The sequence below is a fragment of the Setaria viridis genome, chromosome 5 (assembly GCF_005286985.2).
Source record: "Setaria viridis chromosome 5, Setaria_viridis_v4.0, whole genome shotgun sequence".
Lineage (NCBI taxonomy): Eukaryota > Viridiplantae > Streptophyta > Magnoliopsida > Poales > Poaceae > Setaria > Setaria viridis.
Window position 1 is genome coordinate 23,533,556 of NC_048267.2, and position 27,846 is coordinate 23,561,401.

A 27,846-nucleotide genomic window follows, 5' to 3' on the forward strand; every position below is an offset into this window, starting at 1 on the left:
ACCGAGATAGAACAAAAAGGGGTATTAGGACCATCGCAAAGGCATACTTAGAAAAGATTCTAAAGAAATAAAGTATGCATGCAAGTAAACCTACGCCTGCTCCTATAGTCAAAGGTAATAGTTTTGGGAACTTTCAGTGTTCTAGGAACCAATATGAGATCGATCAAATATACATGGTTCCATATGCTTCAGCTATTGGAAGCTTAATGAGTGCACAAGTAAGAACTTACCCTGACGTAGCTCACGTATCCGGGATATTTTTGCAGAAGTCCAGTCCAGATATAGATCACTGTAATGGAGTTAAGAATGTCTTGCAATTTTGCAAAGTATTATAGGCCTCATGATGAGTAAGAAAGAACAAGTACTCTCAAATAGTTGTGGGTACAAAATGTTGAATTTCAGCGAGATGTGTAGTAAAATCCATAGTAGTTGCTAACACTCGCAGTTGGAGTTTTGTTGTGGAAAAGCTCCAAAGAAATAGTTGAGGTATCATCAATGATGCATACTCATAGTATAGCTTGTTATGGGGCTTCAGGGATAGGCAGAGGTGGTTAAGGGAATTTGTACCCGGAATCAACAATGGTGAACAACAGCAATAACCATTTAAAGCAATTCACTCCTATGACAACAGATCAAGTGTGCTGCCAAACACATTGACATTGAGTTATATGTTGTAAAGGAGAAAATCCAGAATCATTTTGAAAGCATTGTTCATATAAATACCGAGCAAGTACTTGCGGATCCGCTTACCAAAGGCTTACCACCCAGTGCGTTCAGAGAACACACAGTCAACATGGGTTTACGGGAAAGCCTATGATTCATGGATACTAAGGGCCTAGAATAAGTTAAATATTTGTTTTAAAATAGAAATGTGTGTTGTAGCCTGTTAATCTGATAGTGCTGACTATTATGATGAGGCATGCTCTATACACTTATCTATAACAAAATGGGTGCCAAGTTAAGTATTCGAAGTTTAAGACTAAGTTTAAAGTATAAGATGAGATCAAGAGGGAGATTGTTAGGATTGATCTCATCCGACTCAATCCAACGATTGAGTTGGACCCCTTGACCGCGTCCTGATCGGGGACGCTCAACCAACCACTAGTCAGCGGGTCCCTGTTACACAACGCTATAAAAAGAGAAAAGTGAGGCCAGGGCGCGGTACACACGAGTTTCACCGCCACCACTAACCTACCGAAGAACCCTAGAAGGCCCCTCCGATCGTGGGCGCGCTGCAGTGATGGGAAGCACCGCCGGCCGCGCCGCCGTCCTCTGGACTCTACCGGCCCGTACTACGTCACCAATCTCACAGTAACTTCTTCCTACTCTACCTCCCCTACCAAGTCCGAAGGTATGGGCCTTTACTTCTCTCTCTCCCTCCTAGATTCTCCAAGTTTATATACTTAGAACCTAGGATCGTCCACATCGTGACCGTTAATCATCGCAACATACAAACTACGATTTATATCGATAATACCGATTCCTAAGAACCTATCAACCTAGCGCGCGCGTGCGCACACACACACACACACATATACACACACACACACACACACACACACACATACATACATACATACATACATACATACATACACTATCCCTAGCCTTGTAGGGCATGTGGAATGTCTTTCTAAATATTCTCACCAAAGTCGTGGATGATGATAAGGGAATGTGAGTTTGGCAACCAACCATAAGCCGATGGGTCCATGCAAAAGACCTGTTCACTGAGCATGGCCTATTTTTGCGGTCCAAAACCAACCATAAGCCGATGGGTCAAGGTCAGTGAACAAATTTCTGCCTGAATCGGCTATTGGCTACCATACTTCTATTATGAAAATCTAGCTCCAAAAGGTGTTTGGAAAACTATTTCAAGATATGTCCAGTCCATCTGCATATTATGTGCAAAATGGACACAGAGCTTCGTATTAGATAAAGAACTTGATCAATATTAGGTAGGGGAAAGATAGAGTAAATGTGTTTATAATATTTGGTACTCACTCTAAAAAATACTCCATTCTCCTCGTTCTAAAAGATCAACAAGTAATCCATTTGTAACATAAAACTCATTCTAAAAAACTCTCCATTCTCCTCGTTCTAAAAGATCAAGAAGCTAGTACTCCATTTGTAACATAAAACTCATTCTAAAAAACTCTCCATTCACCTCACTCTAAAAAACTCTCCATTCTCCTCGTTTTAAAAGATGAACAAGTGCTCCAATTGTAACATAAAACTTATTCTAAACAACTCTCCATTCTCCTCACTCTAATAAAGCAACAAGTACTCCATTTGTAACATAAAACTAGCTCATTAAAAAAAAACCCCTACAATACTATGACCAGAGGAGGGAGAATAAAGTTGCTAACCGGTCTAGTGAAGAAGCTAGTCGAGTGAAGAAAAATGAAGCCCGAGCATATGGTTGAGCTTGCTTGGGGAGGAAGCTAAGGAAGCAGCTCATTTATATATAGAGCAAGTGGTTGACATTAGTACTGGCTTGTAGCTACAACCGGTTGAAGCTACTAGCCGATACTAAATGGCATTCTCACCATTTAGTACCGGCTGAAGCCACCAGCCGGTACTAAATGTCTTCCTGGGGACTCTAGCTGTCGGTCATGCAGTCCACGTGCCGCCATTTAGTACCGACTGAGGCTCCAAACCGATACTGCAGGGGCTCTGATGGCACTGTGCATGACGACCGGTACTAACGCCGTGCGTTAGTACTGGACAAAAAGGCGTCTGGTACTGATGCATTGGACGTATGCTCAGTTCTCCAGTAGTGAAGATGTAAAGTTATTAACTACATACATAGTATTTGAATTTGTATAGATTATAATGTTCCAAGTTGGTATAATTGGATTCGATCGTTCATATTTTAAGGTACTTTCATATGCTGTCATTTCATAGTCATGGGTGTCGTAGTACATGAGATATCACTACCAGAAAGGAGGCCATCACTGCCGGGTTTTTACATATTCAGCGGTGAAAATTGGAGCAGGTGGTGATAATATACCATCCCTTCCTTCCTCCTGAAGGATCTAGGTCCCAAAGCATTGTGCTATGATGAGTTTTGGTGATTAATGACAACTGGATGTGTGGGACTAACTATTTTCATGAGTTGATATGTTAGATTGAGTTCCAGCATCAAGAAAAGGGTTGATAGCTTATTGGTTGAGAAGCAGCAAGTTGAGGATGTGATTGATGACAACAAGACATTATGTGTTGATGGATACTTGCTGAGAAGTTATGAATAAATATGAACATCATGAGTTGATGTAGATCAAAAGCATGGGCATGATGATTTTGTGATCAACAAGTATACGGTGTTGAATGAAGTGAATGAGAAAGTGAATACACTGAAGATGTGGGATACATAGTTGTTTCATGTGGCAAGATCGTGAAGGGACTCAGCTGTGATGGACCATGCAAGGGTGAAGGGCATGCATGGAGCTTGGCGTCGAAGGATCAATGCAATGGTGAAGGGTGAGTAAAGGCTTGGGGCCGATGGACCATGAGAGGCCATATGAAGCTATAAGTGATCCGCATCAATCATATGAAGAATGCAAGAACATAAGCAATGAAATCAATTGATATACTTCACATGGTGAAGGACATCCCATGGCTTGAAGAAATGAAAATAAAGAATCATCATGTGTTGATGAGAGTCAAATGATGTCGTGAGGAGTTTGAAAAAGGAAATCATGTGTTGACCGACATCAAGTGTATTGATGAGATTAAATGGGTGGAGTCTATATGTTGATGTACATCAAGTGCCATGAAGAAATGATAGTGATGTACATAATATGCATATGAGCATCAAGATAGACCCAAGTGAATTTGATATGTAGGGCATTTCATATTTCATTTTACCGATCTCGATGTTTAGTGGAGAAAAGACTAGATTGATATGATAGAATGCCATACTATTAAGAGGGGTCTTGATAATTCTTGAGTTTTTACTAGGTGTTGAAAATCTGAATATTGCATATGCATACTAGCCTTGGCATGGAACCGGTAGTTTGCAAAACTCGCTTAGCAAATGCTGATGGTAATGGTTTGTGGTGCATCTTGGATTGCAATTATGCTTTTATCCAATGTGTTTTGGGTCAAGCATTCAGTTGGGATGTGTAGTTCTTAGAATGAGCTTTCCATAGAGTCCAACATCACCTAATTTGGACATTGGAGCTAAAAGTTATAGTCGATGGTCCACCAGTATCGATTTTGAGGCTGGACAGAAACATGTTGGTTTTGTGTTTACAGAAATGAACTGTGAAAAGTCTGGGCTTTTTTAACACGGACGATTCGCTAATAGAGATTTCTAGGTTGACCAGAGCCTAGACATGTGCATGGCCCGTCTGTGTGTATTGGCACAATGAAAGGCGGACGGGTCCACCCCTGTAAGGGCTGACGGTCTGCCAACTCTGCAATGGTCGACTCTGAGGTGCATTTACAGTCCATGGAAACAGAGTGTTTCGGGCTGTTTGAATGTAACGACTAGTTTTGGAGGGTTGGTCTATATATACCCAGTTTTCTACGTGTTTGGGGAGTGCTAGGCATCCATTTGAGCATTTCTTGAGCTTGTGCAAGTCCTCCCCATGAGTTTGTGCATGTGTTGCACATAAGAGAGGGTGAGAAGCAAGATTGAAGTTCATTTGCATAAGAGATTGAGCTTGAAGCACTTGGTGGAGGGTCAAGTGTGTCTTGACTTAGGGCATGTTTGGAACTTTTGCTGGCTCCTGTGTTACCTAGCTAAGCCAGAAATTGCAGTGGGTGAGTTGTTTGGATGTGTAGCATGCTCACATCGGGGCTTGTGCTTTCCAGCTTTTCCCTCACCACTTTGAGCAAGCCAAATTCGCTTGCCGTCGCTAGCAAGGCTAGCTTTTCCTAGCCAGGTGAGGCTAGGAAAGCCAGTAAACAAACCAAATGTGCCCTTATTACTCTTGGTGTTTGCCGACATCTAGATGGTGTGGTGGTGTTGTGATCCGGTGATCTTTTCAAGTGAAGCTTGTGAGAAGGCCCGGTGTGCTTGTGAGAGGCATTGAGCTCGCTCACTAGAGTGGTGAAGAGCAACTCTAGTGGAATCGAGGTGTGGAGCGGTTCTTTGATCCAAGTCGGCTCAAGATCAAGAGGAGCCTTGATAGAGGAGCAGTTGGAATATTGAATCCACCTCAATGTGGATTAGGGATGACCGACAAGTCACCGAGACTACGGGAAAAAAATTCGGTGTCTCCATTGTGGTTTGTCTACTTAAGCTTATTTACTTAAATTGCTTGCTTGTCACCCTAGGTTTGCAAACCTTGATATAGAGGTGTTGTTGCATATAGTTGAGACATTGAATTTTGGGTGTAGTCATGTTATAGTCGATCATTTTAATTTCACGTCTTTATCGGTTAAGTCTTGCTATATTTTTAGAACCGACTATTCACCCCCCCTCTAGTCGGCTTCCTCGATCCTACACCTCCTTCCCTCCCTCCTCTCTCTCTCTCTCTCTCTCTTTCTCTCTCTCTCTAGGTGACGATGGGGCTCCGGCGGGGCTACGACGGCGCGTGGCCGTGGCGTGCGGTGGCAGTCGTGCAGCGCACTGTTGGCGACTGTTGGCATGCCAAGTTGTGAACCGTAAGCGCACGGATCAGTTGTAGATCTTCCCTCAGAGTATTCCCCCAAGGTTTATCAATCCGTGAAACTTATAATGCAAGAACTACTTCAACTAATAATGTTAGTATGAACTTTGTTTATGAATAGATTTGATGTAATTAGCATGAACATACAGATAACAGATATGACCAAGAGGTAACCAATCTAGAGCAACCTAGACTATGCATATATTGTAATTCTAAGCAAAATAGCAAAGCAAGACATACGTGAATCTTTAATCAACACCTCGAGTCTAGTTCCCCAAAACCCCCCCTTACACAAAGCAGATGCTGTCACGATCCCCCTATCAGCATAGGCAATTTAAGGGTACGAACACAAGAACATGTTATACTCATCGGTACATCAGGCATGCAAATCTAGTCACCATGACCACATGAGCATCCTATGCAATCTATCATTGATCATAGATTGAAAACAAAGCAAACCCAGTAGAACATAAAACTATAGTAGAAGGCACTTAGATCGCTAAAGAATTGGAACACATCTATTACTTCACCATAAATGATTGTACATCACCAGATCTCCACTGGTATCCTACATTGATCTGTTGATCCTAGCTCCAGAACTCCGACGTGGATCTTCCTCGCAGGGTTCCCATGTCGGCTAGGGCTTAGAGCAACTCCAAGAGTACTCCAAAAAATTCTTCCCTAAAACTATGTATTGGGAGTTCTTCCAAAAAAATTTTCCCCCAAAAACATATCAATCCACAGCAGATCGCTAATAAATAGCTCCCAATATTTTAAAACAGGCCACGTCATCGTATTGGGCCCATCGGAAGGGACGCGCGAGCGTGCGGGAATTAGGATTGGAGAGGAATGCCAACGCTAAAATATACGCGGTGGTAGGCTGTTTTTTAGCGTTGCTAAAAAATTGGGGAAGGTTTGGGTGGACTGTTGGAGTTCGTTTTTTCTCCTTTTTTTCCTAAAAAGAGTATTGGGGTTAAGATTAGCAGCCTCTTGGAGTTGCTCTTAGCTACGCTAATCCCTAGACAACTGCACGGCCCTCATCTCTCAGAAGTGGTGTCCCTCAGGCTCTTTCTGCTTCTCTGCTGCTTACCGTTGAATACGTCAAGATGATTCTCGTGGCGATGGATATTGGGGGTATTTATAGTCTGGAGGACCTGTGGTATGGGAAGTCGAGGGGGCGAGGGAATGGCCAGGACAATCAGCCTAGTTGGGTCCAGGCCGATCGGCTTGACCCTTACTTCTGGTCTCTTGCACCTTTCTTCGTCCCCAAGTCTCCTCTGGTGTTCTGGAGTCTTCTTTTTGCTTGCATGTGGGCTTGGCATGACGATAACCTTAGATAAGAATGGTTCTTGATAACCTTCCAAATCTCCGCTTGATTCACTTTGATCCGAGTTCAACTTATCATATCTTCGCGCGGAGGATTGCTCGCCAAGAATGAGCACGAATAGGCGCCCTGAGGCCCTATGCCGATTGGCCCATGGCCTTTTTGATCCCGTTGGCCTTCGTCTTTCCCTAGGTTGTCACTTGTTCAGAGCCTTGTCCAATTAGCTCCATTATAGTCCAATTTCCTACGAAAACAGAATGTCCTCCAAGATACAATGCATGTGCAAAAATGGTCCGATTATTAGGTGTGATCAATAGTTTAGGTATTAAATTTATATTATTATTGAAGATAAACACGGGTAAAAAGGTGTTCTTAATGAGCACCAACACGCGTAGCTAGGCACGTGCAATTTTTTTGTTTTTTTAATTTGGCTTTACCTCCGGTTCAAGTTCCGACGGTGATTGGGATGCCTATCACCGCCAACCTAAATCCGTCGGATCCGGATCCCAAACCAGCGGTGCATCCCAAACCGGCGGTGATGCAAGGTTTGGGGCCGGCAGTGATAACCTGTTGTGTAGCAGTGTATCAACCGTCAAAATATGGCGTTGGAGATTATATTCGATTGAAGCGTTGCCTTATATTTTGAAGATGAGAGTCTGGGCGAGTCCCATTGGATGTTTCATTTAATTGCTTCCAAGGGTTTGAGTTGATGAGCATGTCTTACACACATAACTGGGGAATGATAGCAAGTTGAAATGAAACTTTTGCCCCCAACACCGTTGTTGTGTTTATAAGTTTTGGAAAGAATACAAAATATTTACCATTCATATACTTCAAATAATTGTATATATTGTATTTCATATTTTCATACTATTCATTCACCATTTTATTGGAAATCTGTTTGCAGATTTGTATGTTATAGTCTTTTCGATTTTCCTCCATTTCTGATAATTCAAAGTAAGGTCACTTCCTATGTCGTCCCCAATCACATATATCATCCGTACTGTCTTTATTTCACGGCACAACGTGCGCCTGTATGTGAAACTAAACCATTTCAAAAGATCGGTTTCGCACCACTCATAGACATCGTATTGCGTATCATCATCTCGAGTCTTTCTTCATGCAGTAAGAAACATTGACAAGGGGGGAAGATAGTAGTGACTGCGTGTCGTTGATGGAACAGCCACGTTCTGGTTGGAAACTGTATGATTGTTACGAAGTTAGAACTACCTTAAGCGGCGTAAAAAATAAAATAGTACTATAAATAAATTACAGTACACCCTTCTTACTTTCAAGTTTCAACACCGGAAACCCATCAGATTCCATCGTACACGTGCAAATCAATTAATTCAACCAAAGTAATAGGTGGAAGTTCAATACACACTCAATTTGTATGGTGCATTTTTCACACTGCTTGTTGGTACACATTACAGAACGGACAATAGTAGCAACGAAATGCCACACTCCATCTCAAACTAATTTGGTGAAAATGAATATGAATCAAATTAAGAGGTGGAAATCCAATAAACCCACACGGCAACGAAACGCCACACGGCACGAAATGGATCAATCTGCGGAAGCATCAGTCGCGCTTTGTACCGCTCCCGTTCTGGCCAGCGAGAATCCTCGAGATCTGCAGCCCCCGGCTGAAGGCCTGGTTGAAGAGCAGCCTCGTCTGGAACTCGGAGACGAAGGGAAACCATGACAGCACGGCGATGGGCAGGAAGATGAGGAGCCCCATGGTGTACTCGTACATCCTCGCCATCTCCTGTATCGAGTCCCATGGCCCCATCTTCCGGAGCCCGGCTCCAGTCCTCTGCCTGAACTTGGCACAGCAAGGACCTCTGCACGCCCCACCAGTGCCATAAGGGCAACATAGCGTGTGAAGTGGCTCTATGATCAACCTCCGGAACAATGGTCCACATAGTTGCGCAATCTGCAAGGGGCAATAGAAGGTGACATTATCATGATCTCGAGAACAGGTGAATACACATAAAGTGCATAAACAGGATAGCATATACGTATACTATTCCAGATTACTGCAAAAAGCCATGGGTGGAAGATCAGAAGAATCACTCACCAGAAGAATAAACCAGCCAGTGGGGATGAAGGCCAAGATACTGGCACCAACATCTGCGATAGCTAGATCAAATCCAACAAATAGAAGGACAAGCAAACCGATGAGAACAATGAAGACAATGCCCTTGAGGATGCGGAACACAAGTTGAAACCTTGTAACAAACTTCTCTCTTCCCATTGAAACAACCTGAAAGAAGGGGGCACACTCCAAGTGTAAAAGCAATATGAGATAAAATAGGATGCAGTGCAACACTCAACTGACTGTTACCTTTAGTGACACAAGAGCGACTGCTATAACCAGCCATGACAGTGCATATATCTGGGGAAAAGAACAGAGCATTAGTTAACTGATTATCTAAAATGGGGATTACAATGGCAAGGGCCATTCTAAGCAGGTTTCTTACCATGAAGCTTTTGTTCTCGTGCACTATGTGCAAGTGGTAAACAATACCATATTGATAGATCAAGAACCGGAGGGAGAGGATGAACTCCAAGAGCAAGCTACGTATTGTTGCATTCTTCAGGTGGTCATGTTCACTCATCCACCAAGCCTCCCAACTTTGCTCAGGTGCTAGGCCAATACCACCTCTATTGCCCATCCACTTCCACCAGTCCATCCAGTCGTCAACAGTCTTGTGCCACTCAAAGCAGGATGGGTTGAAGACAAAAGGTGCAAACAGCCAACAGAAAACAAGGAACCATATGGAAACTGTGACGTACAGATACAAACTGGAGCTTCTGTACGAACTACCATATGCTAGATAAACAACCAAAAGGATAAGCAGCTCCAATGCTTTCACAAAGTGGCTCCGGGAGTACATCCGATAATTCTCAGCATACTTTGCATGGCGCACAACAAACCCTCTTCCTGTAGCTCTATACTTAGCTCCACCATGAAGTATTGTCCTACCATAGTAGTGAGTCTTTGTTCCAAGATGAAAAGTGAAGAACACAGGAGCTAACTGAAGTTGCATAATTACAAACTCTGCCAGTGCTCTACCAAATCCTTTCTCCAGGCCAACCTCCATCATCATTGGGAGGACGAGTAACATCCCAAGTTGGAATACAGATTGAGTGGCAAGTGCATTTTCAAACGGTTTGATGTTTTGAATATTTGGATCTTGGAGTATTGACCTTTCTAAGCCACTCAAAACAAGGTATAACCTCCCATATAAAAATACATACACTGTGAGAACAGCCACCTGAAAGTAATATATATAACTTAAGGTCAACTCAAACAAAAAATATAGAATTAAAGTCACAAAACGCGTTACACTTTATGTATTATGTGATCTAGACAATATTCACTGCCTATAAGTCCTTGGTTAGAAAACATTAAAAGACACACATTAGTCACTTTACACAACATGCAAGCTTTGTACAAATTCTCTCAGGTAAATGAAATAAGAAAAAAAGATCAGGGAGCTTACATTTGCACCCCAGTTTCTGCTTGTGAAAAAATATCAGTATTGAAATATCAAAAACCAAAATTTTCTAATGATTCCAGCAATGAGACCTTTTGCAAGTTTTGTTGCTGAAAAGTTGAAACTCCAGATCCCAAATAAGATTCTTGTTTGTTAGGCTTGGTTTGGCTTAGTGTAACACCCCGCCCTCCAAAGCCGCACTGCCCCCCTTTCGAGGGGTGGGCACACATAAACACAGCACCTCACTTACACTTTCGTCCTCGCTTCGTGTAAAAAGGGTTAACCCAAGGAGCTATAGCTGGAGGATAAAGGCTCATAAGTTCGTTCCACCCTTGCTCAACTATTGGGCCACTACTGGGACACATCAGTCACACTTAGGCTTGGTTTGTTAGGAGAGATATAGCAGGGATCAGGAGACTGTTTTGGGAGACGTCACCACCTCACCGGTGATTATATAAACCGCGGGAAGGTGCACTCATCAGCTTAAGAAATAGATCAATCTCACCAAATCCTGCCTCGTAGGCGCGGCTAAGCCGTCACGGCTATGGTGTCACGCCAGCACCAATATCCCTCCCTCTCACAGCTATTCCCTCCCTCCATTCAAGTTATAGAATCGATCAATCTGCTTTCCTACTTCCTGGAAGTCATATTTATGAGTTACTAAGTTGATATGTTGAAGTATGAGACCCATACCATGCTATTGAAGTAGAAGCCCACTGTGGTGAAGTACAGAGATAGCATCCTAAAGAAATCAAATCTGTGTCCTAGTCGATATATATCACGACATAGTGTCTGTTCACCATTTCCATTTGCCACCTTAGCCTCAAAATTGGATATTTGGTTCATTCCAACATCACGCCCTTTGCCCAACTGTATGTATTCATGATGTGTGACATTTCCTCGACGCAGAGTTGAGTTGAACCCTTTGATGTCAAAAAACCATTGTGAGCATGGTGGCAGGACTAAGCAACTATGCTCATCGCATAGTCTCAGGAAAACATACCTGCAAAGATATCTTCACTAAGGTTGATAACCTTTGATGCCTTGCTTATGCCACCCCTTGTGAGGTGAAAGAGTCTATCAAAAACATCAGGGTGCCCATAGTGGAATCGTACCCTGCATCAGAAATTTCTTAAAACATATCTCAAATAACACAGGAGAGCTGCGTGTCATTTCATTAAGAAGAGGAAAAGTATACACAAGATAAGAGACAAAATGCCCCCTCCCAAACGCACGCATCACACAAATTTAACAGCTACACACGCACCACTTATCAGTTATCACACAGCAACGACCACGACCATCGACCAAACCTCCAGAAAGACTACCAAGTCTGGAGTGAGCGACCGAAGGATCTCTAAAACAAGTTCCAATAAGAGCATTCCCATGCTACCTATAACATTTGAATTCTACCACTAGCAGCTAAACTCAAGAAATTATAGATGTCACTCTATTTCATTTGTAAATTCTGCACTCTATTTGATGTGTAAATTCTACCTGGAATACAGGTAACAATCTGTGACAATTACAAAATCTGTGTATCCCCAGTGTCTATTGTAAGATTTATAGGTGAAGACAACAATAATCAAAAGACTAGACATTTCACAGGTGACAACTTATCAGCACCAACGGTGCAGGCAATGAAACAGACATTTACTCAGTGATTCCTTTTGGCTAAGAATATGCGCGGGAATGGGCCTGTGACCGATTGGTCAGCAGGACCTCAGTAGCACCCGGCCCAAGAGGCCGCAGGTTCGATCCCCGAAGGGGACAAATTCTGGTGGATTTTCCAGGATTTATTCCTGGGTAGCTATGGGTACACAACACGTGCGTGTTCAGTGGTACTTCATGTTTCCAACGCAATGAGGGCAGCAGGCTCTCCAATCTCTTCTCTAGCGTGTGTATGGACGCACACGCGTGTGTGTGCCTGTGGTGTGAGTGTGGTGTGCGTGGTTGTGTGCGTCCTATGTATGTACGCTCTCAAAAAAAAAGAATATGCCTTGTGATATTTTGTTGATAGTTAACACCAATATTTTACAAATCTTATGGTGACAAAGTACTTCTATATATGGTACCGTATATATTCAGTTGGAGTGGCACGCGCAGCTGTATTTACAAATATAAATCGATTCGCAAAATAAAACATCCAGGATATAAAGCCAATAGGACAGCACTGTCAAATGAAGACAGCAACCAAACAAAATTTTCATGTCCAAGTTTCCACTGACAGCATTCCCGATGTTTCATCCATTAATAACATCACTTTCTCAATTAGGATTATATTATTTGTTAATTCCCATGCTACAAATCTTGGACTAAGTACCCCAAATGGAAGATAGCTAGAAATACAACAAATTATCATGTGGTTTTCTACAAACAACACGACACAGATATAGGCTACAACACAGTAGCAAGCAGAAGGTGAACTGGCCTGCTAGGCTGCTACAGAGGCACAGAAGGCTCTATTTGAAACAATGCTTAACACAAGTATCAAATTTAATGACAGGAACCTGGCAAGACTGTATCTATTGATGCAATCAGCAAATTACACATCTAGGTATCCTATAGTTGATTGGACAATGCTTATCCATATCAAATACTGTTCATATAATCTATTCACCAAAGTTACATGAAATACACATTATTCATTTTGGTTTTCGTATAATACTTACACGGGAATTGGTATGATATTTCTAAATATATTTATTAGAAATTAAGCATGGGTTAAAAACTATAGCATACAACTTATCTACATTTTCCAACTTCCAAATACATTTTCTGAAATGAAGGAGCTATGTATGCCTGGCATGGCAACATTTAATTTGCTTTCTAGAGAAGTATTACATGTGAAATAATAGACCAGCGAAATTATTTTTAATAAATAAAATTTATTTAAACCTTGACAAGTAATTGTCAACAAATCTTAAAACTTTAATAGTGGCACTGGATTTTTGCTAGTAATGAGTTCCGTTCAAAAAATCACATTATAACAACAAAGAGTTAGAAAAGATCAGAGTTCGGAAGAAAAAGAACAAAAAGAGTTTGTTAAATGTTGAAAGAGAGAGGAGGCATACTTAAGCGGGTTGGCAAGAACACGTTGTCCAATAGTGACGAAGCTGGTCTCTTGGTTGGACATAAACCAGGCAAGGGATGAAACACTACATATCAAGGGATAATATAATTACATTAGCATAAGACAACAAAAGGAAAGTTAATAAAAAAATAGTGTAAGAACAACTGAAGACTTTTAAATATATTGGTAGCAAACAGAAAATCAACCTTCCTGTAAATATATGCTCTCGAACACCCAATATGGTGGGCTTTGACTTTCCATGTGTAATAAGGAACTCTTCCAAGAGATTTCTCATTTTAAATGCTTCCTCAAGGTAGTTATCCTATAGAGTAGAAAAATGTAAGATTCCGCTAACTTGAAACTCATTGCATATGGATTAGTGTACCTGGTTCATGTCAATTGCTTGAAGTGCTTCACCTCTTGTGAATATTATGGCATGATTTTGATTATTAGGCTTGCCCTCTCCAACATCTGTTGGTTTACCAGGAAGCCTTATCCGGTAAATTTCCTGAAAACAAATAAAATTTAAATGGTAAGGCACCAGCACCCTAAAACTTTTAACATGATCATGTATCTCAAGATTTCCACATGTTAATTGGCTACATTAATAGCAAGATCAAGCTATAGTTATTCATGGTCTACATTCTGTTACATGCATTTTTTTAAGTTAAAGGACAATTAATACACTGACAATGATTAGGATGTTCAATCAGTTCTTATTTCCCTGTAATATTGACATTCAGATTCAGATATCAGTATATTCCATTGCCTATCGGTCCACATTTAATTTTGTAGATAATAATAGCAACACGTACTTCTAGACAAATTAAAGGTAAAAATCAATTGCAGTTGCTGATGAGAACCAAACAGTATGTCGGTTGGTAGTGCCTCCCAGTTGAGAGGATGGCCAGTTGGCCACTAGGGCTCAAACCCAGGCCCCACCAATTTTGTGGGTACCTCCCTGAACTAGTTTGAGTGAGTTTCCTGACCAGACAGGGTTTGGTCCTCCTACCCAGTGTAACATGGACATGAATGTGAAAAACATGGCCAGACACAGTTCCCAGGAGAGTCTCAACCTTGCCATGGCCAGAGAGACACGTACGTAGGGAAAAGAGCTCTAGTATTGGAATATGTGTACAACAGGAGGTGAGAAACAGAGAGAGGGGACTTGGGGGGAGATGGAGATGAGTGATGCCGTGGGACTATTGTTTGGGATCTTCTGTAGCACTACTTCAACATGTGATTCTGAAATATGCAAATATAATTTAAAAAAAAAGATAAAAAAAAACATCAATGTGTATTAGAAGAATCCCAGAATCCTATTTTTTATCAAGTTTACCAAATTGGACACCCGCACCAATGTCGCGGTACCACTACTTTACATCTTAAAATTGCAGTCTAGAGAAAATTATAGTTGCTGATAACACAACATCTACAGAAGGAAAGTAAAGAATCAAGTTCAATGTAAATTCAGTACCTCATCATCACCTTTCACAAGAACAGAGTAATACTGTTTCCCTATTTTACCATTTGGTAACTGTACTTCCTTCTCATCAATGTAAGCAATGCGCAAGGCTGGATACCTGCCGGTTGTGCACATGAAACTGAGGTAAAACATGGAAAAATAATTCAAAACAGAAAAAGAAAACAGGGTCAGTAACTTACGTCAGCATGAGGTTTAAGATATTCTCGTAGAGACCTTTTTCCCGGGAATCCTTGGATGCCTTGTGCACACCATAGAGTTGACAGGAGACAACATAAGTGAACTTGATATCAGCAATAGCCTTGGACCTCGCGGCTTCCTCTCCACCAAAATTAGCTTTTCCATAACAACATTATTCAATGCATCACAGCATAGCCAAGGGGTATGATTTTCAATTGCAACCACATGAAATAAAAATGGAGGACCCATGTTCAGAGGACTCAGTAACTAACCTTCGTCATTAATCATATCCTCATAGCATTGTAGTTCAAGAGCTCGTCTATAGTACATCATTCCCCTCACTATACATAGCAAGATAGAAAGAATAAGATAAGCAGATAAGACACATTTTTATAGCCCAATAAAAGATAGGAAAATCATAATACCAGTTCTGGCAAGTGTTTGACCACGGTAAGATGCCCATAAACGAATATCATCCATGCGGCCTTTAACTGCTGCTTCATCATCTGGGTCAACTCCAATACGTTGTAGAAAGTTGTTCCATTCATCTAATGAAGTGGCAAAAGTAGTTATTATAATTTATCCTATGAGTCATCGTTAATATTTTTACCTGTCTATAACAATCTGACAAAACTTTTTAAGAAACACAGTACAAGGTCTGCAGTTCACCTGGATAGATCTTTTGCAGGTAGAACAAAATTGAGATACCATCTTCATTCTTCCTATTTAATTCATAAGATGAATAGAGTACTTCTTCGTTGTAGTATGGAGTCAGAACACTGAACGTTGAAGCTTGTTAGAATGTAAAACGTTACAACATAAATGTATAAGAAAAAACATAACAGAAACTCAAAACATTTCTGCACAGAAATATACATTTGTGATTTTGGTTTCTTATGAAGGACATAGATTTCAATATGTTCTTTTCTGAAAAAAAAGAGCATGTTTTGTGTAAAAGCTTGAAAAGGGTAATAACAGTACAACTGTCCATTTCACTAATTTGTGCATACCTGCTACACTACTGAAATAAAAGCCCATGGATGATATATACACACCTAAATGAAATCATGTCATGCACATGAGGTGCTCTCGGCATTCTCATAAAAAGTGAGTTTGCAAAGAAGGTGATCCTCCGTCGAGCATCCAAGTTTGTTGGTACATCCATTGCAGAATCCTTCATAGTCAACAATAAATGCAGCCGCACAAACTGAAACCAAAACAATCTATTCAGTATAATGAAAAGATTATCATCAAATTTTAAATAAATCATAGTGATAATTGCAGACCTTCTCCCTCCAAAAGTCATCCTTTACCATATCCATATTCAGATTCGTGAAACTTTGTTTCCTCTCATTCTCATCTTTCAAAATGCTGCCACAATTTCCCATACAAGTAAACATCATATTTCATAAGGAATTTTCTTACTCCACCATTAGAACCATATAAGATCATCATAGTTCTTACCTCTGTCCATCTTTCATGAAGTCACGTGTTGTGATTTCCATAAAATCTTGCAAGGCATTAACAATTTTCCTCTCGTCAGCTCCATTAATAGGTTCACTCTTCTGCAGATGTTAGATAGTGAGCAAAAACAAAACAGTACATATAAAGGACATGAAAAGAAGCAAGTACACAGTTTTCTCGAATAAGAAAGTACAGAGATTGCTGGGGAAAAAATCATAGTAAGCCTACCACTTACCAGCAGCTGTAATAATTTTGCCAATGTAGCACTTACTTTCCCGATTTCTATCATTTCAAAGTCTTCCAGGAATGTTTTATTAGTCATGCTATAAGTCACCTTCCTATCGATTTCATTGACAATACTGCAATTATATGTCAAAATGCCCACATCAACACTTTCTGAGTGATCCAATACAAAATATAAGTAAATATCAAATCAAAATGACAAGGATGGTACTGTACTTCCGATCATTAGAATCTAGTAGAAGATTATTAAGTATAATCATCAAGGATTCGTAGCATTCTATAACTGCATTATATCTGTCTCGATCTAGTTTGACTTTTTCAATTAGCTCATGCTCATCCCCTTCTTTGGAGTTCATGGCCATATGAAGAGCTGCGGGTACCTGGTACATTCAAAATTCCATGAATATTCCTTATTTTAAAATATTTGATCATTTGCATCTGATATGGCAACTCGCCTTGCTAGCAACGAGGAATGGTGGCCACTGAGTGACAGATAAATTGATTGAAGATGATGGAGCCATCAATATGTGCTTCTCTCTGATAACATAGAAGAAATCAGGTTTAAGGTGAATGGCATATTAGTCTGACATAATGTTTAGTGTTCCAACCTATCGCTGATTAAGTCTTCCTCTCGTAAGGAATTGATGAATGAATTCCAAACACAAAAGAAACTCCCCTGGTTAAGTGCTTGCTGGCAATTAAGAACAAAAAAATTAGTCAAATACAAATAAACTGGTTGCAATTTTGCAATCTTCAAAATAAGATATGCATGTTCAGCAATTTGAGGCATTGGCAAATAAAGAAAAGCACTTGACAGTATGAAACCTCTCTCTGTTTTGCAGCAATACATTTACTGAAAGCTTCTGGCATTGATTTGAACCTGGCCCTGAACATGCCAAGGGTCCGTATCTACATTAAAAGCAAATGTAAGATCTGGTACTAAGAATTCATGCATACTGTAAACATATCACAAATGAGACCACTAACCTCGCCCACATGACTGAGGGCACCTGAAACTCCTCCGAAGACTGTGGAAAAAATGGCATACCAAATTTGTATGTCCATAAAGTACACCTACAGGTACAGGGGTAGGTGAAATGGCTAACAGAAAACCATCATAGTTCTCGTAATTTATTTACATACCAAGACAATTGGTGCCCATATGGTAATGACAACACCTAGGTTGCGTGGCACTGCAAGAAAAATATCGTATGTCACTATAGTTTTCCTCTTGAGGAATTAAAGAAAAGTTAAGGTTCAGAACCCTCTCAGTTTCATTTAGCTTGCACAACTACATATTTGTATCAAGAGAACAATTTTAATACTCCTACTAACAAGACAAAGTTGAAGGAAAAGAGCACTGGGGTTAACAAAATTTAGGGGGAAATTCAGAAGTTTAAAGTCAGTAATATTGTAAACAAAAAAAGTAATGAATTACTTTATTCATTCTATAATTGCAAAATATATCGATTCCACAATGTTCTAAATTTAAGGTTTTCTACTTCATCTATATTTTCGCTACATAGTACATTTATACGACCTAATTCAAAATGACCATAATTGCATTGGTCTAATCTATTATATACAATATGCTTACAGAAAGGGAAAATTTGATGCCACTCATAGTTCCCAACTTGTTGGCCAAGAATGAACTTTGTTGGATCAATCAATGGGGATATCTGTACAAAATTGAACAATGTGAATTGAGTAAAATAAGCTATAAAAATAGTACAGTCTAATGTTGTTTCTTCAGTTTTTTCTATTAAATGTAAGAATTAGCAAACAAAAGTATTTAAGCATATTATCAATGCAAAGCTAGATGCTCCCACAAATAATACATGATATATTGTGCAGATACTATACAAACATTCACAATGACACTTGGTTCACTGCCACATTTGCCATCACTAAGCCTTAGTATAGTCTGGCTTGCAGCTCCTTCTCATTGTGGTAATCTTAATAAATGTCCTATGTGCAGTGTGCTGAAAGTTTGAAATAAGATTTATCGCAAAAGCTTCCTCTCTCACAACTTTTTTCTGAGCCACTCCATGTCACCTCATCCTCCCAGACTACCAATCACCTGACGAAAACAGAGTAATGGAGCTGCAGCAGATACAGTTGTTGGCCCATTTTTTCTGTTGCTATTAATTTTTTTTCTTCTCTCAAACACGCAGGAGAACTGCATATCAATATATTAAGAAGAAGAAAGGGTATAGAACCCATAGGTTCAAGATCAGGGAGTTTCTGTTGGTATTAAGTGAGGTTGCATTTTAGTCCCCATAGGTTCTAGATCAGTGAGCAACATGATACAAAGGATGGCGATGTAGACTAGGCATGGCACCAAAATTAATACGTGACACAGTGAATCTCCAAATCGTGTCTCCCTATTTCCTCACTTTAAGCCAAGCCTAAAGGCAGAAGAAGCACCCAGGCAAGCTTCATTGCCCCACAAAAAGAGTTGACCTTAATCATTGACTGGATTGACAAGTTGCCAAACGAGCCGAGATGATGACTTTGTTCATTGTTGCCTGGGCAATAGAACTGGATAACATTGGAGTACGAGTTTTTCCTATAAAAAATTATTTTGAACTTGGTATTACTAAATTCAAAAATTAGACTCAGAAAGTTTTATTCTTAAACTCCGTAAAGGGCCAGGGGACACAATTAGCTAAATAGATATCCATACTATTTAAATATGACAAGTTATCAGTTATCACCATGAGTTGCAATTAATGAAAAATAAAAAATGTTAGAAAACTAGGCATATTATCAAATATGGGGCAACAGAATTCTTTTTCTAAGGGAAAAAGAAAAGCGCAACAGAATTCTCAACTCCTCGTGCAACTAACCATTTTCCATAGAGTTATCCAACTTGCATCAGTTCAAGAATATAAATGGCAATTTGTCAAATCGAAGTATGTATTCACTATAAAAAGAAATGCTACTTAAAGTGTTAATTGATGTACCTCAACATAGAAACTGAATGCAAGCTTGGAGATGAGCAACACAGCCCAAAAGAAGACATACCTGTTGATTTCATCTGAATGTCATTTTCAATTGACAGAAAAGCAATAGCTCAAGAAATATATGAAGTACTTACTTAAGTATTGACAAGATATCTTCATGCATCGCACGTCCAACATACAATCGTGGCTAAACGTGGCAAAACATTATGTAAGCACTAATGATGCTCAATACTTCAATTAATTGTCTAAATAGGAATATGAAGGACTGACCTGAATCCACCACATCAGAAGAACAAATACTCGCGAATTTGAGCGCTCCATGAAATTCTGAATTTGTGGCAACAAGAAAAACAGGGCAGCAAGAATATTTGGGATCATATATATGACGATCGCAACGTTGTAAACTGACTGGTTATACCAATTCCCAATCCAACTATTTAGGATTTTGCCAGCACCAGAGGGGTACTTGATGGAACTAGAATATGTCACTGGAAGAATAACCATCCAAGCAATGGCCACAATGAACTTTAGTAGATATCTGACTATCTTTGTCCACTCCATACTTCCCCATGCTTGTACAGTAAGCAGTATATCAAGAGTTACTGCACAAGTTAAAACTAGGAACTTGAGAAATGCAATGTCAAATGAGTTTAAACTTATCATATTGCATGTGTATCATGATGAATACACTGAAAAAGTAATACACCTGTTATGAAGTTGAGCAGAGCTGCTGTCATGAAGATACTTAAGACATTTCTGAAAACAGTTCCATCAGTAATTCCAGAAAGAGATCCAGAAGAACTCCATGAAACTATGAGCATTGCCTGGAAAGCCAAGGTATACGTTTTGAATATTTACTACTAAAACTTACAAAAATAATTTTCATGTACTTCAAAAGAGGAAATACCTGGAAAGCAAGTATGAAAAATATCCACATCCGGTTAAAACTTCTAAATATGTGCAGAAATGTGCGTACTTCGACAAAATTTGTTTTGGGCTTTCTTGCTGTACCACGCTGTAGAACAAGAAAAGCAGTTTGAAAATACCAAAGGATGTAAACATTTGGTTCAAGTGAGCATGAAACCTTCTAATTTTAAAAGAATTTTTTACCATGTTTAAATGCTCTTCTGTTGGGGACAATACTATAACTGGGGAGAACACGACTTTAATGTTTCCATGCAAGTACAGTCTATAATTCGATATCTTCACAGTAGAATCTATCCAGTTTGGCATTTTCAAAGAAACAGTTGAACATAATAATATATATGCAATTGCTCAAAATAGCTGCAATGAAGTATTTCAAGAGTAGGGATCTACATTTAGCTTGCACATGACGATGAGTCTAGCTGCGTAAAATATGCTTTATTGGGAAAATATATGTTTCTCCTTTGCATTCCTGATATCTTTTTGTCCATAAGTCACAACATTGAACTTATTACCATGTTAGGCATTGCAATCCTTGTAACGAGCACATAATTTTTCAAATTAATATAGGGTAGAAGTCCTAGTAACAAGCATGATTGTTCCAGATCATATTGACCACCTCCAAAAATAATGCTCAGCACTATACTGAATTCATAATGTAGTTTATCAGACTATTGACAGCAAGCTCCCATATAACTCCAGCAAGAGGCAGTTGCAGTATGCTGAAGGTAATAAAAATAATAACAACTGTTACCTACCCCTTGATAAAAGAAATCTGATGTGAGATCCCATGGCCACTTCAGCTTAGTAAAACATTTCTCCGACCTATGAGGAAAAAAAAATTCTCAGAGATTGAAAAAACAAACATTAAGACAGTAAATTTTTTGAAACTACACTAACAATGCATAAACTGTCACAAAACTACAGTTTTAATCTTGTAGTTTCACATAATACGTTTTGTTTGACCTCTCATTGTACAAAACCACACTTCCATCCTTTGAAGTGGGTGACCACAGTGGGCCTCCCAGCTCACTGTTTTGCGAAACTACACTAACAATGCATAAATTGCAAAACTACAGATTTAAGCTTCTAACTTCAGAGAAAACGTTTTGTTTGACATCTCGTTGTACAAAACCACAATTTGAACCCTTGAAGTGGGCCTCAGAGCCCACGCCCACATAGAAGGTAGTGTCATGTGGAATTCTTTTGTATGCATCAGCAGTTCCACACTCATCTTTATCCAATGCCATCTAACAGGTCTAATATTTACCAAGAATATTCCCATTAAACTACCCATGTGGCAAGTGTTTACACACCAGCAAATGAAGCAGTTTAACACACTACACATGTATGGAACATAGGCCACTAGGCATAGGCTGTTAGGTCTGTTTTGATGACAGAAGTGTAGTTTCACGAAGCAAAAGGTCAAATAAAATAAAGGCTTAGTAGCATCTTTTTGCTATCATTTGCAAAAGAAGTGTAAATTCGAGAAATTTACTCAACATAATAAAATGGGATTACCAAAACAGTTCATTCAGGTCGTCATAATTTCTCCAAGCTGAGTGGCCCGCTGTACCTCCTCTACTTTTTTGTGCTTCCTTTGGGGTGAAAGAAGAATAACAACTTTGTAAACACGAGACTTGCACAAGCACAATGCAGCTTATTGATTGAATTTTATATACTCACTTTCTGCAGGACCTTAAAGATAGGTTCAATGACATTTTCCAGAAATGATCCCTCTTCCTCAAACCCTGGTGGTGGTTGAAAATAATTTCCATCAACCATGTCATGCAACTGTTTTGCCATCTGTCACACAAATTGAAATTACATGGATGTCAAAGGCTCAAAGCTTTATATTTGCATACATGAGACCCGAGAAAATTGCGATTACACGCATATTACGACTCAACTATATGGTGAATGATGACAGGTTGGTTGAATTTGTTGTAGAGTTCATGAAGGGCTATGAATACATTAATTAGTTTACAATGGAATTAATCCACGCTTAAAAACTGGACCTTGAGGCAACTATCATGTATCTCATAACAAGCTTTCTGGACTTTAAACCACATTTTTGACAATCTAGATGTCAGGAAACTGTGTTTTGGTGTAGAAATAACTCATATTCAGTAGCAATGGGATGTATTTCAACTGAGGCCCATATCTCCATCATTCTGAACTTGAATTCATATATAGCATATGGACCAATGTGATTGGTGTTGAGCTATTAGGTCTGGAGAGTAGAGTAAGTAGTATTAAGGATTTCAGCCTATCATGGAACCTGAGTTTCTCTTCAGTGGGCTATGTTGACTCTGGTGATCAAATCACACGTCAATGTTTCATAAAAAAAAAAGGATCGATTTTGACGAAGCTTCAATCCCACAATTATTTATTATTTAAACATTAGGAATTCATATATAGCATATGGACCAATGTGATTGGTGTTGAGCTATTAGGTCTGGAAGGGTAGAGTAAGTAGTATTAAGGATTTCAGCCTATCACTGAACATGAGTTTCTCTTCAGTGGGCTATGTTGATTCTGGTGATCAAATTTCATGTCAATGTTTCATAAAGAAAAGGTCGATTTTGATGAGGCCTCAATCCCACAATTATTTATTATTTAAACATTAGGAAATTTCCAATATAACTGTTCCAAGTTCACATACAGCATATTAAATCATGGCTTCAAAACTATGATTGAAACAAATATGTAAATTGAATAAATCAACCATGACCTTTTTTTCTGGAAAGAGAACACAACAGGTCAGCCATCCTCAATAAGTTACTAAAGTTAGAACGACCTTCTGGAGGAAGCCAAAAGGCTATTTCTTTCATGAGAGATACTTACATGGTGGAATATGTAGCACAGGCACTCAGGCATAAACCGAACATTTGAAGCCTCACCCCAGATAAGAAGATACAATCCAATGTGAAGAAGCTTCAGCTGTTGCTTCTTATGTTCTGCAACATCATGACTGATCCTACAACACAAAAATGAAATGTAGAAGTTAATAAGGCATGGAAGCTTTACGTGTTCTTAAAAAAAAAAGTAGACATATGAAATGCTAATGGACACAATGAGGATAGCTATGAGAAGAAACTCGCAAACTGTAGGATAATTACTTGAGAAAAAGTTAGTCGAAACAACTACACCACGTACATGATATTGTTACTAACGTGCAAATAGCGACACCATGATTTGTAGTTTCCAGTAATCTTTTCCCATAATTCGTTCACAGTGTCAACCTGAAAAATAACATGTTAGCTAAGTATCGGACTTCAAAAGGGTTAGTTCAGCAGTGCATACAAGAACTTGAAATATAAGATAAAATGCCTCAAATAAAATCTTCAAAATAGCATATATCTTACCAAAGGATGCCCTTCCTGTGCAGCAGTTCTTGTACTAATATTTGCAAGAAGCAAAACCATGTTTTCTCTTTGATTTTCTACATTAGATTTCTGCACACAAAAACCGCACACTATTCAGTTCTCATAGAACGATGTTTGCCAAAGATAATAACATGTGAACCAGTAAGACTGAAGCAGTGACACTATGCCACCTTCTTTGAATGTCAGAAAACAAATGAAAACAATGACATCACCTGAAATCCAAACGCTAGTGAAAGCCAGTCAAGTAAATCATGGATAATTTTATCCCCCTGCCTATGCACAGAAGACATGTGTGGCATTGGAAGACCATCTATGACACTTATTGCATCAATAGCACCTCTTATCTACATAATTTGCAGGGTAACAAAAATCAAAAGTTAATGCAGATTTTCACAAACAAGTATAAATAGTGTTATCAGAGATAAGTGTAAGACCTCCGGAAGTTCCACAATTGCCTCAGAAGAACCAGGGAAATTGAGGGGAATAATGTTGTACTTGTAGTTCTTGAAATGACGACCCTTTTCCTCGATCATTTCCGCACACCTTATCACCTAGAAGTGGAAAATTGTGTTGAAGAAGTTTACCGAGGAACTAGGAAGAAACAAACAATTACAATGCATCACCTGGGGATCAACTTTGTTATCCGTTACATCCCTTAACACTTCATAAAGAGCAGAGGCCACTTGGTAATATCTAGCCATCTCCTCGCTGGATCAATATTAGAAAAAAGTTGATTAACAATACAATAGAGAAGAAATAACTCACAGGTGTATATATTTCTCCTCTCATAAAAAAGTGTATAGATTTCTTACAAGTTCCTCTTTTCTGAAATTTGACTCATACTAGCACAGTACTTCTTATAGAACTGTTGTATCTCGCTTGCATCATTGCCCAGAACTTGTGTGTCATCCTGTCAAACAGAGATTAACCTCAAGGACTCAGTACTAAAAAATTGGTGACGAGTAAATAACAGTTTGAAAGGATTGAACTGGATCAAGATAAGTTGGTTCAAGTGCCAAGCTTATCCCAATGGACCAGTTAGAGAGTTGAACTCTGGGAATCGTTGAAACTCCCGTCCCAGCCAAGGTTCAAAGCACGGCACAATCTTAGGACAATGCCTGGGGGGAACCTCCCCCTGTGGTCAAGTTTTTTTTAGTTGGTTCAAATTAAAGGGGGCATAGTCACAACATAATCATGCCTGTTTCGAATGCTAGCACCACTGCAGGGAACAATCTGCTTTAGCTGTTATCAAAATAAAGAACAATCTGTTTTATCTATTAGCGAATTAAGTCAAGAATGCAAGGCTTTCATAAGTCATGATTAGGCGGTAAGAATCAGTAATACTAATTGATTACCAACAATCATTTCTCCTCTGAGCAGCCAATTGAATAATGTATATGGTTTGGTACCGCACAGATAAAACAAACCATTTGTGAGGTTAAGATACTACTAAAGTAGCGAGAAATATGAATCTTAATTTTCCCCTCAATTTCACATGGGTGAAGAAAACTTTGCTAAAGTGAGGATAGGAAGATATCAAACGAACAGATAACAAGCAGTGGATTAAATCTTAACGAGAACAAGACTAAAGGCTCAGTACTACAAGATATGTGTTAAAGCTTCTTTCTAAAAACCTGATGAAAAGCATATTAGGATTTTAGGTACAATGAAGGAGGGCAAATAGTATCATGAACAATTCCATGTAGAAGCTTACTTGGTCCAGCTTAATTGACATGTATGTTTTGAACTGACGAACACCACGTTGGGTTGATGATGGATCCATTCTTTGTACTTTCTTGAAGGCATATCTACGACCTTGGTACAACATGAATGGCAGATCCAACTTCATATCAGAATAAACTCTACTAGATGACTTATCGATAATGAGAACATAAATGTCATGTGTTCTTAAAAAAGGAAGTGAGATGTTGCAAAGGTAGAGGGAAAACTGAACAAAAATCAAACTGGTGCACAATACAACTAGATATGCAATGGACCAATAACCCAATAACATAATGGGACTTATGTCACTAAATAGATTAAGGCCCTGTTTGTTTCCACTCATAAGCAGCTTATCGATGAAAATAAGCGAGAATCCCACCAAACGCCTTGCTTATTTTCCCAGATTCTCTCTTATGTGGTAAGCCGCTTCAGAGATTTGAACTACAAGAAGCGAAAAGCGAGAAGCGAGAAAATCTTCGCTTAGATTATAATCCAAGCATGGCTGAGAGAAGCGGAAACAAACAGGGCCTAAGAGTTATTTTAGAAAGCTCTCGCAGGTGCTGTACAGTACACGTAATTACTAGTTTTTCCAAGTAACCATCTATGATAACACTTTTTGCAGGTAGTGAAATGCAGTAAGTTATGTGCACTCCACAAGCAGCATATTCAAATGCGGCATAAATGTATCCGCGCATTCCAATACCCTGAAAAGTCTGAACCCCTAGCCACTTGAATTGTTTACCCGATACACTAGTATCCATTGACATGAATGCCTTCTGTTCTCTGTAAAGCACAGATCCCTGGCGTTTTCAAATGTGGATCTTTATCAACCAAAAAGAACAATGAGCAAACCTTTATATCGAAGATCCAAGACTGGCAGTCAAAACATGAGGAAATTTGTGCCACAGGTGAACATCTAGAGTCCGCACATCAAGCTTGATGTGAGAAAATGTTGCTATGCACGTAAACCGTTTCTATGTGTTATAACAATATAAATTGCAAAGTATACTTTGCTGACAACAACCATATACTTAGTATATAACGAAGTGCAACCCAGCTCGATTTGATTTTGAACCGTCCCAGTGCCATTTTGTACATCACTTGTTTCCAATGGCATTGACCGCATGCAAGCTAATATACCAAAATCTCAACTACATAATGTAAAAGCCATGAGCAACATTTTGCCGTGACTTGATAGCAACCAAAAGCGCTCTTGCTTTGTGAAGCATACAGTATTGTAGTTTCGTGAGGCAAATGTGCAGAACCACCAACTCAGCTAGCTACTGCATTGCACTTGGAGAAGAGAACAATCCAAGGGAAGGGAGGCAGGCGAAGCGGGGGGCCTGCGCGTGGCTACTCACAAAGGAATGCGACGCGCGGGTTGAGCGGCTCGACCTCGTCCGCGGCGCGCACGAAGGGCATGACCTCGGGCGCGACGGCCCCCGGCACCCGCTCCCCGGCGTCCGCCGCTCCCACCGGCAGCCTCCGCGACGCCAGCGTCAGCGCCAGCGCGTCCCGCCTCCGTCTCGGCAGCGCTCCCGCCGACGTCGACGCCCCCGCCTCCATCGCCGCCATCGCCCAATGCTAACAGTGGGCGAGGCGGCCGGCGTCGGCGGCGATTTATACGCCATCGGAGAAAGTTGGGGGGTTGAGGGGATGGAGTGGGGTGCGGTTGCCGGGGCGGCGGGGCAAGCGCTGTATTCGTATTCGAGCACCCGCCGAGGAAGCAAGGAATTCTGCCCGCCCTCTGCTTGGCTAGCCGCGCGACGGGGGAAGGAAGAGACGAAGAGGAATGGCTTTTTCCTCGGCGCGCCGCTTCGCTTTTTCCGAGTTGCGGCTGCCCCGTTGGCGGATGGGCCCCGCCGTGCTGGAAAGCGGAAAGCCTGGCGCGCCACTGTGGTGGGGCCGCGAAGCGTGATCGCTTTCTTTGCCGATGCCCCCGTGCGCTTTCTTTTCT

The 27,846-nt window shown here is 40.1% G+C and overlaps 1 protein-coding gene across 1 annotated transcript; it reads right to left on the reverse strand.

Annotated features, from left to right (window-relative positions):
• Positions 1–8,262: 8,262 nt before the first annotated feature.
• On the reverse strand, positions 8,263–27,664 carry LOC117857170 (callose synthase 7). The gene is made up of 42 exons (XM_034739683.2): positions 27,251–27,664; positions 25,882–25,982; positions 24,980–25,077; positions 24,791–24,875; positions 24,602–24,718; positions 24,380–24,511; positions 24,147–24,236; positions 23,938–24,023; positions 23,626–23,758; positions 22,465–22,584; positions 22,300–22,376; positions 21,537–21,603; positions 20,762–20,869; positions 20,561–20,678; positions 20,125–20,456; positions 19,989–20,041; positions 19,855–19,915; positions 18,486–18,567; positions 18,032–18,081; positions 17,876–17,962; positions 17,714–17,797; positions 17,497–17,579; positions 17,344–17,425; positions 17,105–17,268; positions 16,881–17,004; positions 16,646–16,746; positions 16,468–16,552; positions 16,237–16,388; positions 15,851–15,960; positions 15,607–15,729; positions 15,454–15,522; positions 15,184–15,337; positions 14,996–15,101; positions 13,904–14,026; positions 13,725–13,840; positions 13,520–13,603; positions 11,449–11,561; positions 11,139–11,368; positions 9,426–10,223; positions 9,290–9,340; positions 9,023–9,208; positions 8,263–8,878 (listed from the first exon to the last, which is right to left on the reverse strand). The coding sequence occupies exons 1-42, from the start codon at positions 27,462–27,464 to the stop codon at positions 8,525–8,527; spliced, it is 5,703 nt and encodes a 1,900-aa protein (XP_034595574.1). The 5' UTR covers positions 27,465–27,664; the 3' UTR covers positions 8,263–8,524.
• Positions 27,665–27,846: the final 182 nt, after the last annotated feature.